This window comes from Macaca nemestrina, chromosome 17 (assembly GCF_043159975.1).
Source record: "Macaca nemestrina isolate mMacNem1 chromosome 17, mMacNem.hap1, whole genome shotgun sequence".
NCBI lineage: Eukaryota > Metazoa > Chordata > Mammalia > Primates > Cercopithecidae > Macaca > Macaca nemestrina.
Window position 1 is genome coordinate 86,387,383 of NC_092141.1, and position 13,458 is coordinate 86,400,840.

Consider the following 13,458-nt stretch of genomic DNA (forward strand, 5'->3'; position numbering starts at 1 on the left):
GCTGTTCCCGCCTCCCCTCCACCGCCACACCCCCTCATCTGGACATCTTTGGGCACATGTTCATACCGGGGGGTCTCTCTAGGTCCACTGTGTTCCGTTGAGCCTCCTGCAGGCCCCGAGTGAATGTGGCCTCCCTGCCCCTGCCTCTTTGCAACTCTTCCCTGCAATCGCTCCTCCAGGGGCCTCCCTTGTCCCAAATGTCCAAGTGGCACGACTTAGCCGGTCTGACCACTTTCCAGTGAGCCCTTATGGAGAGAGGGCCTGTGTTCTGCGGGCCTCTCCTCCTGCCCGCGGGATCGAGGTCTCTGCTCTCAGTTCCTAACCGGAAGTGCTGGGTCTCTGGTGGGATTTTTGGGGAAGAACTCTTGGGGCTCAATGGGAGCCCTGTGGCGGGAGGGGAGGCCAGGGTTTGGGGTTGTGTTGGTTGTACAGCTGTCACCATTTGTACCACGAAAGTTGTTAGTGCCCCTGCCTCGAGTCTCTGGGTATAACTCCACCCTCGCCCCCATGCACCTCCATCTGGAGCTGCTTCTGTGGCTGCCTCCCAAGCCAGTTTTGTGACCCTGTAATTTAGTCCGAGACAATGGGCTCATTGAGACCATCCTGGTGCAGCAGTTGACAATCCTTTGGCTCTGGGGGAAGGTTTCTCAGTCTCTGGGGGTGGGCCCTTGATCTGCTGGTTCCCATGTGTGTCAGTCTCCCCCTTGTGTACCCTGAATGGTTTTGCTGGGAATTCTGGTCTTAGAGCCATCAGGTGGCCCAAGTGGATGGGTGTGAGAGAGTGTGTGTGTGTGCATGAGTGTGCGTGTGCTTGGGGGCTGACCTGGGGTATGGAAAGTTGACCCTCCCTGGTGCCCAAGGAACCTGGAGTATAGTTGGGGGGTGGGGGTGTGTATACAGGAGATGGACAACCTTGGGTGGACAGATGGACATGGGGAAGGTATGATTGGAGGAGGTGGAGGAGAGAGTATGATTCAGCCCAGCCAGGGGGTGATACAAACAGGCAGCTTCCAAATCAGGGGGGAGAAAGGTTGCCACTAGCTAGCAGGGGAGAAGTCAGTATGGAGGAGGCGGACCTTGAGGGAGAGTAGGAATTGGGTTTCGAGAGGAAGGAGAGCCTTCTGGCCAGCAGCAGCTGGCAGCAGTGGGGGAGGCCAGAATGAGCTGGCTGGAGAGGGGGCTGGGGCATAAGGAGGGGCCTGCCTGTGAAGATCAGATGGGCCAGGCTGCGGAGGGCCAGGCATGCCCGCTGGGAGTGCAGCTGGTCCACGGAAGCATCTGGAGTAGCCGGGAATGGGCGCAGGAGCCGTGCATCGGGAGCACAGGTCTCTTTCCCGGGGCGGCTCACCTGGTGTCTTGGTTCCTGCAAGGTAGGCTGAAAGGGTGGGGAGGAAACTGCCAGCTCCTCGCAGCACTGGGATGGTGGCCCCACGGTTCCTGAGGCCAACGGATGTGGGTACCTGTCACCGTGTGGGTTGCTGAGGGGTGGAGACTCCAGGGGCCACCCCCAAAGCAGGACGAGCTCTGAGCCATGGCATCTCTGGGAGCAGTTTTCCAATTGAGCAGACGTCTAGGCCTGGAATCCTGTAGGAGGTTTAGAACTAGTGGCAGTATGCAGGGTAGAGGGCAAGTGACCTGGCATGGGGAAAGGGGTAGGTGCCCAGGCTGGCACAGCACACCCCCAAGGAGCAGGTAGACGGGAAGCCGTCCGTGGGCCTGTGTGTGTGCTGGGAGTTAAAATTCTGCCCATGTCCCATGTCCTGGGCACATCTAGCCTCTCCCTGGGGAGCACCTTTCTCTTCACCTTTTCCTTCCCTGCCTGTCCCCTTTGCCCAGGGCCTTCCCCATCCCTCCCGTCTTGGGGACAGAGGGCACCATGGCGTTATGCTCCCTCGCCCATGAGTTGCACGGGGATTCAGTCCTTCTGCTGTCCTAGCGGCGTCCGTCAGGCTCAGCGTTCCCAGGAATGGAGAGGGTGTCAGTGTCTTCCATGGACTCAAACTTCCCGCATCCCGCCTTTGCTCCCGCTTCAGGACAGGTCTCTGGGCTTCGAGGTCTTAGGGCTCTGTGAAGGCCCCTATGTAGCAGCAAGGAGAATGTTTTGTATTTTGCCGATGAGATTTTTAGAGTCTTATTTTCCACTTTTCCACTGTACAAATGGGCTTCCAGACGACTGCAGCACCCGCCACTGCCCGTAATAGGGTGACAAGAGGGATGACCTTTTCCTCTTTCTCCCTTCTGGTTGGTGGAGGCACGGGGCTGGCGGACGGCATGCACTTTCGTGAATTCAGGCCAAGTCTGTTATCGCAAACACGATTACAACTTGGGTCTTTGTGTAACAAAAGCCTTTCCAAGTGCCAGCTGTTGGCCTGCATTGCTCAGCGGTGTTTGCTGTAACCAGATTTGCACACTGAGAAAAAATCCAAAAGTCCTTGATGTTTGTTGAAACAATCTGGCCCAGGACCCACGTGCTGAGATCCCAGAGCTGTGTGGCATCCGAGCTTCTCCCGAGCCCCCTCTGTCGCCCAGGGAGGACCCCCAGAGCTGTGTCCTGGAGGCAGAGCAGGCTGTGGGACGGGCTTCTGGGTGGGAAGGGCCATGTGGACGTGCCTTCTTGCTTGAGAGTCCCGACACCTCCGGGACGTGGGAGCTGGCCCTGGCTGGATTCAGGTGCCTCTTTCCTCCCTAGAGAAAGGCCCCGTTGCTTGGTAATAGGTGCAGACCTGTCCCTAATTAATGCCTGTAGGCCTCTTGCGTGATGAATCCTGCCTTTCAGCCAAGACTCAAGGCCTCCTGTGAATACTGCCTCCCTGCAGTTTGAGCTTTTGTGGTGGGAGGCAGGAGCCACGGGGAGCGGGGGCAGGCCTCTTGTACGGGTCCCACAACCCCTGGCAGCGCTGATTTGATGCTCTTTGAGTTCAGAGCCAGGGCCAGACAGACCTGCTGTCCTGACTGCAAGCTGGTTCATTTAGAGGGGGGCGGACACAGCACCAGGCAGCAGATGCGCCGTGATCAGCCTTGCAGCTGGGCTGTGGGTTACCTGGGCTGGATGTCCGGGAAGAGGCAGATGGAGGTAAACGCCGGGACCCTGCAGTGACTGGGTGACCGCAGGCTGGAATCGATTTCTGCAGGCTGTGGCTGTCCAGGAAGGTTTTGAATGGGGCTAGTGGACAGAGTTTGCATCCAGAGGGGCAGTGCTTTGGAGGAGTGAGGGGCGCGGAAGTGTAGGGATGCCCAGGCTGCCCTCCCTCTGCCATGGGAAAGCTGGGCGGCTTAGATTTCTTCAGTGTCTTTGCCCGCTTCCCTGCCTGCACAGTGGGGTTAGAAACAGCTGTCTTCGAGGGTTGCCGGGGGACTCAGTGAGATGCAGCCCGTGGTGCTGAGCACGGGGCCGGCCACCTAGGGGTGTGGTGGGTGTCGCTGCTGGTGTCGCATCTGGGTGGGAAAAGGGGGCATTTGCAAAAGACAGTAGATTTGGATGCTTAAACATACAGGTCTGGGGATGGGAGGTCTCAGGCAAGAGCCTGTGTGATGCCACTGTGTGAATGAGGCTGGACAGCGCGGTCACCACTAATTATGGAAAGCACGGCAGACACCAGTGCCTGTAGGGCCCGCCTGGGGGTCGCTCTGAGCCCAACAGATACCCAGGCTCCCGGTGCAGCCATGGGACCCCTCTTTTCCTGCCTGGCTGACACTCTGGAGGCTGGAGTCATGTTGGCTGCAGGTTCCTCTTACTGGGAGGTTGTCCTGGTCTTCCCTGTCACCCTCTACCCCCACCCCCACCCCGGAGTGTCACAGATGGGTGGACCATATGCCCATCTGCAGGGCCAAGCGCTGACAGTGAGATGAGCACTTGCTAGAGGACAGCAGGGGTGCTGGCAGCCTGCTTTTGGCTCTGCAGGCTGGCTTTTCCCTGAAAAGCGGTTGTGGCAGGGTGTGTGTCGCAGGGAGTGGTGTCCACTGCTCTGGACATTCTCTCCCAGCAGGCCTCTGTAAGGGCCCAGGTGAGTGTGGTGCAGAGCTGGGCAGGCAGCTGGAACAGTCTCATCTTGTCCAGTGGTAAGACCAAGGGCTGACGGGCCAAGGCTGCCTGCTGCTCGCCCAGCCTGTGGACCCATCCACTGAGCACCCCTACACCCCCACACTGGGCCCGGGGTGTCAGCAGGTGGAGGGGGGACTGGGTGCCTGGAAAAACAAACTTACCAGAGCCTGAGTCCCCAGGGGTCAGTATCAGGCAGTCACCACAGTGCCTGGTACATAGTGGCCACCTGGTCTCGTTGGCTGTCTTGGTGGTGGAGAGTGTACTTGGTGGCCACACACGACGGGCATCACCCAGGGAAATGCAGATATGCAGATTGTGCACTTGTCTGTAGGAGTCACAGGGACTTCTCAGCCTGGCGACATGTGGCCTCTGCCTGCCTGTTGGGAGAGAGGTAGCTGTCCCCTGATATCCTGGTGCCAGGAGAGCAGAGCTAGGGTCTCCTCCTCCTTTCTTTGTTCTCTGATATCCTGGTGCCAGGAGAGCAGAACTAGGGTCTCCTCCTCTTTTCTCCACCTCCTATTTCTTGCATGCCCAGGCATCAGGGGAGGTCACATTCGGGGATGAGGCTTAGCCACCCGGTTCAGGGCCTCACTATTGCCATCTCTTCCCTTTGCCAGCCAGCCAAATGCCCCTCCCTCACCGTGCTGGGGATGGGGCTGGCCTGTTCCTCTGAAGTCTCCTTGGTGTATAGCCTAGGCTGGAGCCCCAGGCAGTTCCGCCACCCTCTCCTCCCCCTGCCTTTTTTTTTTTTTTTGGTTTGTCCCAGAAACCCAGCCAAAAACCAAGTTCCTGTGCTCTCCCTTGACAAAGCCACTGAGGAAAAATGGTCAAACACTGGCTTTCTTTCCAAAGCCCTCTTGGTTTTTCCCAAATTTGGAGGCTCTGAGTTGCTTATGAGACCAAAGGGTCCGGAACTCTCTGGAACACAGTCACAGAAGTGGGAGGATTTGTCATCTTGCCAGCCAAACAGACCCACCAGTTGGCCCCTAGACACCCCCAGGCGCCTGGGGGCATTTCTGGGCTCAGGCTGTTTAATTTGGTCTGCAGAGCCCCAAGGCTCCGTTTAGACTGGCCCAGCAGACGTTCTAGAGACTTCAAGTTTGTTGTCGTTTTTAAAAGTCCTGCCAATGCCCAGAAACTTAGACAGAGGGACAAGAAGATGACCTCGATGTCAGCTGGGAGCATAAACAGCAAGACCCCCCACCCCCATGCCTGCCCCCATGCCCGCCCCCATGCCCGCCCCCATGCCCGCCCCCACTGCTCCTGTAGCTAGGTCTCCAGGGATTGCCTGTGGCCGTGGGGGAGGCTGGGAATGCGGGGCTCAGACTCTACTTGGCTTCTTGTATTTTTTTGTTTTTCGTTGTCCATCTTCTTTCTCTGAAATTTCTGAATCTCCCCCTACAGGCTTTGGCATTCCGTCTCCCCTGGCATCTCTGGGCCAACTGGGGAAACCATCATTCGTCCAATATCTGGAAAATCAAGGGGCCTGGCCTTAAACACATTGCAGTGCCCTCCTCCCCACATGGCATCGAATTTCCTGTGTCCTCAAAGCCAGGAGCCCGTGCCTTAGATGTGGGCGATGAAGCCTTGCAGACACTTGGAGTGGCTTTCCTGGGAGTCTCCTTGGCCTTCCCATCCACCCGCTTCCCCTCCCCTGCCCCAAACTCTGGCCACGGCCTCGGAGGGGTCTTCTGAGTGTAGGTTAGCCTCTGGGTGTAAAGTTGGGGGGCAGTTACCGCACATCCCCCTGTCTTCACGGGGTGCTCCCAGGGGCTCAGGTCTTGGGTGATGGTGGAAGGGTGGGGTGGGGAGTAGGGCATTATCTCGTGCCACCTAGGTATTATGTAGACTCTGGATGGGCAGTTCCCAGGAGCTGGCTTTTCCTTCTCACCCCCTCCACAGCACTGCCCCTCTGAGGGGCTGGAGCTCTCTGGAGCCCTTTGCAGCCTGTGGCAGGTCTTTTCTGATTCTGTGCCTGGTTTCGCAGCCTCCAACCCATAGCCAGTGGCATGAAGGGCGTTCCTGGCTGGCTCTACCTGTGGACCTTGTAGGCAGCAGTTCCCTGGGGCAGGGCCTGGGGACCTAGCACCTCCTTGTGGGACCCCTTGGGCATGAGGGAGGGAGCCACCTGGGCCCCAGACAGACCCCCTTCCCGTCTCCAGGAGGTTCAGGATGGACCTGTCTCATCTTTCTTTTTGGTGGGAAGAGAGCAGTCCTGGGCATGGGGAGTGTGGCCTGGACAGAGCCACCTAGCCTCTCCCCTCCCCCAGGCAGGGCCCTGGAAGATGGAGATGGTTCTGCTCCTGCTATGTCAGCAGCCAGCAGTCTGGTGGATTTCCATGCAGTCCAGGCAGGATCTCCTTCTGTCCCCACCCCCCACCCCATGTGCAGGAAGCTGGTTCCAAGCAGGGACCCTTGGCCCTGCTTTCCACGTGGGTGGGCAGTTTCCCTGCGAGGGGCAGGCCAGGCCCCTGCCCTATGTCCCCCAGAGACCGATGTTATCTACAGTAAGAGCATACAAGTCTTTCTGGCTCCAAACCAGGCCTGGAGGGGCGGCCTTCTCCTCTGTCCTCTGCCTCTTGCCTCCTGTTAAAGGTCAGGGAATGGAGTGCTCTGTACGTTTGCTGGGGTTGGGTTTTTTCCTTTGGTTTAAAATGAAGGGCTGGAATCCCTGGTGCGGACTGCACGGTGAGGGGTATTCCTTGGTGTCCACTTGCCGAGTGTTACTGCTGAATGCCCTGCCAGGCCAGGAGCATCGTTGGGGGTGGGAGAAGCAGTTGGCTTATTTGTTTAGCCGTCCATGGGTACCCCAAGGGCCAGCTCTGTTTCAGGCACTGGGGGTCTAGGCATGGGCTCAGGAGAAGGGGTAGAACAGGAGGGCTTCCTGGAGGAAGGCTTCCTAGCCAGAGACTGGGGTAGGAATTTGCCAGGCAGATTTCCAGGCAGGTGATGCTGGCCAACTTCTCTTGCCATTTTTTTCTTTTCTTTTTTTCTTTTTTTGAGACAGAGTTTCGCTCTTGTTGCCCAGGCTGCAGTGCAGTGGCACGATCTTAGCTCACTGCATTCTCAGCCTCCTGGGTTCACGCAATTCTCCTGCCTCAGCCTGTGAGTAGCTGGGACTCCAGGCACCCACCACCACACCCAGCTAAGTTTTTGTATTTTTAGTAGAGACAGGGTTTCATCCTGTTGGCCAGGCTGGTCTCGAACTCCTGACCTCAGGTGGTCTGCCCACCTTGGCTTCTGAAAGTGCTGGGATTACAGGTGTGAGCCACTGCGCCTGGCCTTCTCTTGCCATTTCTGCAGACTCATAGTTTGTGTGGAAGACTCTGTCTGCCTGGCACAGCTGCCCTCAGCACTCAGGTGGGAGGTAGGGGAAAGGGCTGTTGGTGCCAGCACAGGTCATGGCATGAGACAGGCTCTTCCAGCCAAGCGGGGTGCACTGCAACATTGGAGGGGCCCTGCTGTGCACAAGATCCAGACTCTGCATCCGTCCTCCTCCCCAGGAGGCCTGGAGGGCTGGGAGGGACCTGGGCTGTGAAATAACCCGGGTGGGAGAGAGGCACTGTTGGAAGGGCAGAGGGGGCTGCAGGTTTGTAGCAGCGAGCTTTAAACCCTGGGCCTCCACCAGAAAACCTCAGAAAGGGATGCTTTGCTTTTTTTCTAGACTACAAAAGAAACCCTTGGCCGCCTGAGCCCCTTGGGGGCGGGTGGGGGAGGAGATCCTTCATTCGCACCTTTGCAGGCCCAGTGCTGTGCAGAGGAAGGAGGGTGGAAGCAAAGGCGGGGTCCCTCCCTAGCGCCCCTGCCCTGTCTGGTTGCTGCTCCCAGCCCCCTGCTCCTGGCCCGGAAACATGGAATCTTGGGACAGCTGGGGTAGGGGGCACAGAACGGAGACCCTGGTGAGGGAGGAACTCTTCCTCCAGCCCTGGCTGTGGCCAGAGCACGGCCAGGCTGGGAGGACCTCACTCAAATATTTACATCTCTCCCAATATTTAAATGATGAAGCAGGCTCCTGCACACAGCTGCCCTGGAGCCAGCTGTCGCCTGCCCTACCCTCCCTCTCTCCCTCCCTCCTTCTCTCCCTCCCTCCTTTTCTCCCTCCCTCCTTCCCTCCTTCTTGCATTCTTTGTCTCTGACCCAAGTCCAGGCCCTTCCAGCTGTTCCCTCGTTACCCACAGGCACCTCCTCTGAGCTTCTTCTTGTTATTTTTCATAACCATTTCCTTTAATTGAGCACCTCCTAGGTGCCAGGCCCTGGGCTGGTACTTTGTATACAAGGTCTCTTTTAATCCCCCCGAGAGCCCAACAAGGTAGATTGGGCTGCCGAGGCTCCAGCACTGGAAGGCCGGCCCGGGTCCTCCCAGTGCACACTGCATCCTTCCATCACTCCCCACTGCGGAGACCTGTTCCCTGGCCCCTGGCTGAGCCCAGTGGAAATCTCTGTCTACTAGTCCTTGGAGAGTGGGGATGGCTGGGGGTTCCGACCCTGGGGTTTGACGGGGGCTGCCTTTGCCCCACTTCAGCCTGGCTGCTCTTCCACTCAGTGTCCGTGTTTGCAAAACCAGAACAACAGTGTTACCTGGCAGGCTGGCTGGGAGGCGTGGGAGAGGGTGCACGGAGGGGCTGAGTGAGGTGTCAGCATCGTGGGGATCTCCAAGGGTAGCTTTCCCAGGCCCAGGGTGGAGTGTGAAGGAAGAGAACGCGATGGTCCAGCATGCCGGTTCACGTCTGGCCTTGCCCTTGCCCACATGGCAATGTAGGGGAGTCATCAGCCTCTCAGTGCCTCGGTTTCCCATCTGTGAAATGGGGACAAGAGTAAATCACTGACTTCAGGTATGGTAAGCACTCATACACATTGACTATTGCAGGATGAACACAGTGAACCCTTCTTAGGCTTCTACTACATGCCAGGCAGGGTGCCAGGCCCTAGTGGAGAGGGGACAATGATGGGCAAACTAGCTCCTGCCCTTGAGGGCTGTCGAGCCGGGAAGAAGGCGCCGGCTGCCCTGGCTGTGACCCGGAGCGGGGTGATTGGCAAAGAGGCTGGCGGGGGGCTGCTCCCTCTCCTGCCTGTGTTCCATGGCAGGGTGTTAAACTGGCTTTTATCATGGATTTCCAAGGCCCTGACTGTGGGACCTCAGGCAGGTTTTAGGACCTTGTGACCTTGTTCCCGCTCGTCATTCAGGCCTTTGTCCTCAGCAGTGCCCAGCACACAGCTACTTCTGCATGTCCTTCAGTGTGTGACTGACCCTAGAGCTGAGACTTGGCGGCTGAGGCTGGACATTGTCCTTAGATAACTCCCGGGGAGGTGGGGGCAGGGTGGGGCTATAAGCTGGCAACTCCAAGTCCCCAGCAGCCTCCAAATGGAGGCTTTCCTCTTGTAGGATTCTCAGGGGGAGGGAGGAGGGGATGGGGGAGATGAGGCTTGTGGGTCTTCAGGAGGACAGAGGTTCACACCTGCAGCTCCCCAGAAACACTTCGGGGTGCCCAGGCTCACCCAGCCTTCCTGAACCAGAACCACCAAGAGTTGGGGACCAGCAGAGTCCATTGTTTAGCAAGATCCAGAAATGATTCTCCTGAACAGTCCGAGCCGAGAGTGACATATCTGGAATCAGAACATTAGGACTACAGAGGAATCGAGAGAACGGGCCCAACATGTGTAGGGACCTCAGCCACATAGCGGCACAGGGAGAAAAGCACCCAACATTGTCACTGTATGAACCTGTTTTACACACACACACACACACACACACACACACACACACACACACACACACACACACACTCCCCAGTAAAGAGTGGAAAGACATTTGTCAGAATATTGATGGAGGTTACCTGGGTTGTGGGTTTATAGATTTTTCCCTTTGTTTTTCTGCATTTTGCAAATTTTCAGCTTTGTGCCTAAATTCCTTTTACAGTCAGGATAAAAGCAGTAGATGTTATTTTTAAAAGTTCATGGTGGCTCGTGCCCATAATCCCAACACTCTGGGAGGCTGAGGCAGGAGGATTCCTTAAGCCCAGGAGTTTGAGACCAGCCTGGGCAATATAGGGAGACCCCCACGCCCCCCCCCACCTTTTTTTTTGACAGAGTTTCACTGTGTCCCAGGCTGAAGTGCAGTGGCTTGTTCTTGGTTCCCTACAACCTCCTCCTCCCAGGTTCAAGTGATTCTCATGCCTCAGCCTCCTGAGTAGCTCGATTAGACACTTGTATTTGTAGGATTTGGGAATCCTACAAGAGGAAAGCCTCCATTTGGAGGCTGCTGGGGACTTGGAGTTGCCAGCCCACGGATTTTTTAGTAGAGACAGGGTTTCACCATGTTGCCAGGCTGGTCTCAAACTCCTGGCCTCGAGTGATCCACCCCTCTCAGCCTCCCAAAGTGCCAAGATTATAGGCGTGAGCCACCACACCCGGCCACAGGAGACCCCCTCTTAAAACAAAAATAAAAATAAAAATAAATAAAAGTTCTCTGTCAAAAAGAAAAACACATCACCCAATCTAATCTCCCCCTGGGATTGGGAGATGAGGAAGCAGAGGCCGGAAAGTGTCACGTTCCCTGGTCGCTGGCAGTCAGGGCACCCAAGGCCCGGGCTGGTTCTCTCCTGCTCCAGGCCTGGGGTGTCAGGTGGGGCCTCTGCTTTGCACAAAGGTCCAGGTGCCTCTGCCAGCACTGCCTGCTTCTGCATTTTTGGCCACAAGGAATGTGGGCCAAAGGCAGGATGCTTGACCTCTGCCCAGGAGGGTGAAGCGGGCTGGTCCTCCTAGTTCCTGCTCCGAGGCCCCTGCGGCTGTGCCTTTGGAAATTGCTGGCCTGAGCTAGTGTGAGGAGCTGGGACAGACCTCATCGTGGCCCTCGTGGGGTCATTCCATGTCCGGGCTGGAAAGGATCTTTCGGTCCAGCCCTTCCTGTTCCTCACCAGGAAACTGAGACCAGAGAGGTCATCTGCCTGGCCCGGGGTGGGGTGTAGATGGCCCTTGTGACTCCTGCATGCCACATCCAGACAGTCCCTCAACTGTGGGCTTCCCATACAAGCCGGGGACAACTTAGCCGAAACCTGCGATATAATCAAGAGAAGAATGACTCCTCCTGCAGCCCTGTGCCCCACAGGCTCTTTCTCCTGACCCCACCCCTCCTGCAGAGGGGCCTCATGCTGGTGGGTGGGTCCCTGTTGCTGCAATGGGCCCGGGCAGTTTCTGGGCAGTGGAGGCTTGGCTGTCTTCCTGTCCAATGTCTCCTGTAGCCCACGCTGTCCGGGAAGGGCTGGGAAACGCTCAGCCACTGGGGACTTCACAAGATGGGTATCCGGGAGATGCTGATTGGCAGGTCTGGCTCCCGTGGCCCGCAGGCAGGTCAGAGGTCACAGTGCTGAGCTGGGCTGAGTTGGCAGCTCAGGGCAGTGGGGGTGGGGGCACCTTGCTCAGCCGTGGGCCTCTCTGGCACCAGGGTTTGGAGCTTTTACTGTAACAACTCCTTCAGTTTTTCCTTCTCTCATAGGCCACCAGCAGAATTGAGGGGCCCTCTGTTGATGAGGTGTGGCCTGGGAGGGGGTAGTTGTCTGTCCAGCTGATCCTCGCGGACAGGTGACCACAGGCTCCCTGCCCCGGGGGGTTGGGGGAAAGATCCGGGAGGCCTCTCTGGCTTCCCTACTTGGAAGGAAAGTACGGGCAAAGGGGAGACACTTTACGGGGACACATTTCAGCCAGTTAACCTCTGGCCATGCTGGGGGCACAGTGCCTGCCCTGCCCACCAAAGGGGTCAGTTCTCTCCAGGATTTTAGCTTCAGCCTTCAGTGCAGGGCAGATGAGCACTCGGAGGCCCAGAGCACTCATATCATGAGAGAGAAGAATAAATTGCCCACCACCTGGAAGCTGTGACTGCACGGGCACTGAAGAAGGTTAAACAGAAGAGCGAGACACACCTGAAAGTGTGACCTGAAAGTCCTGGGGTCGGTGTGGTTAGCCCAGATAGCTGGGGAGCTTCGGGTACCAGGCTTTGGAGGGGAGGAAGGCCCCCATGACAGTTTGCTGGGGCCGCTGGAACAAAGCCGCACGAACTTTGGGGGCTTAAAATGGTTCTGGAGACCGGAAGTCCAAAATCAAGGTGTCGGCCAGGCTGATCCTTTGGGGGCTCTGAGGGAGGCTCCGGCCCAGGCCTGTCTCCCAGCTTCTGGTGGCTCCCGGGCGCCTCTAGGCATGTAGATGCATCATGCCACTCCCTGCTGTGTCTTCATGTGGCGTTTTCTGTGTCTCTGTGTCTTGTGAGGACGCTTGTCATTGCATTTCAAGCCCACCCTAAATCCAGGATACTCTCATCTTGAGATCCTTTATTGCATCTGCAGAGACCCTGTTCCAGCTCCTGTCACATTCACAGGTCTGAGGGCTAGGGCTCTGGCATGTCTTCTGGGGGTCACTATTCAGTCCACTGCAGCAGCTGATCTTAGGCGAAGCAGAATGTTCTAGGCTTGGGGTGAGTGGAGGGAGCAGGCGGAGCAGGAGACCAGGTTCGAAGAGACCGCGGATCTCTTCTGTCTGATGAGGGCATGATAAGGTTCTTATCTCGGGCCCTCTGAATGGCGGCCGCCTCTGAGGAGACCCTTTCCCCTGGACCTGCCCCTCCAGAAACCTCCGCTTAGGTCCAGGTCCCATGGTGGATGGTAAGAGGCGGCTCTCTCTGCCACTCTTGATGGGTGAGTGTGTGAACAGGGCTGGGAGCGGGACACTTGTCATTTCTGTGGACAGATTCCAGAGGCTCCTGCATTTGCTGCTGGGGAGGGTGCCTGATCTAGCCTGACCCCCCGACCCCCCCACCTCCCCTCTTCCCACCCCCCACCTCCCCCTTCCCACCCCCCTTCACCAACCCTATTCCCAGAGCTTCACTTCTCCAAAGGCAGGTGCCGTTCCCTGGACTTCTCAGCAGCTACCCCCTACCCCAGACCCCTCTCTTGTTGGCCCCTCTGGTCTCAGTGCCCGCTCCTCCCTGGGCTACTGGCCCTTCCTCCATCGCGAGTCTTCTGGGCTGAAGTGTGGGGCCCCCCGGCTGTGTCTGGGCTCTCGGGGTATACCAGGGGTCCCCCCAGGGGCCCGCCCTGCCCGCTAGGTTTCCAGGGAGCTTTTCAAGTTCTTAGTTGGGCTTGATTGAGTTTCCCAGGTGCGTTGTCTCAGAGCAGGAGGGGCCCCGGCCGAGTCCGAGAGTCTCCTCAGTTCACACCCTGGGCTGTTTGGAGCAGCCGGCAGCCCGTCTTCTGGTGGCCCTGCCTCTCTGTGGTTACCCCTTGTGGAATCTTCTGCGTCCAGTTGCGGCCTCTCCTACACAGCAGACCCACCACCCCCTCTTATCTGTGATTCTTCTTTGTCAACCTCTTCATGTCTTTGAGGATGGAGACCAGGTCTCCCTCACCCTGGAGTTCAGCAGAACCTAA

The 13,458-nt window shown here is 57.6% G+C and overlaps 1 protein-coding gene across 5 annotated transcripts in view; it reads left to right on the forward strand.

Annotated features, from left to right (window-relative positions):
- The window catches only part of SEPTIN9 (septin 9), a 215,495-nt gene that overhangs the window by 90,623 nt on the left and 111,414 nt on the right, over positions 1-13,458 (forward strand). The window contains exon 1 of one of the 5 annotated variants that reach the window (XM_071083637.1): positions 1,055-1,370. The exons of the other annotated variants lie outside the window; for them this stretch is intronic. Coding sequence (XP_070939738.1) covers positions 1,160-1,370 — 211 coding nt within the window. The 5' untranslated portion in view covers positions 1,055-1,159. Of the gene's footprint in view, positions 1-1,054; positions 1,371-13,458 lie in introns of those variants that run through there. 5 annotated transcript variants of the gene reach the window in all.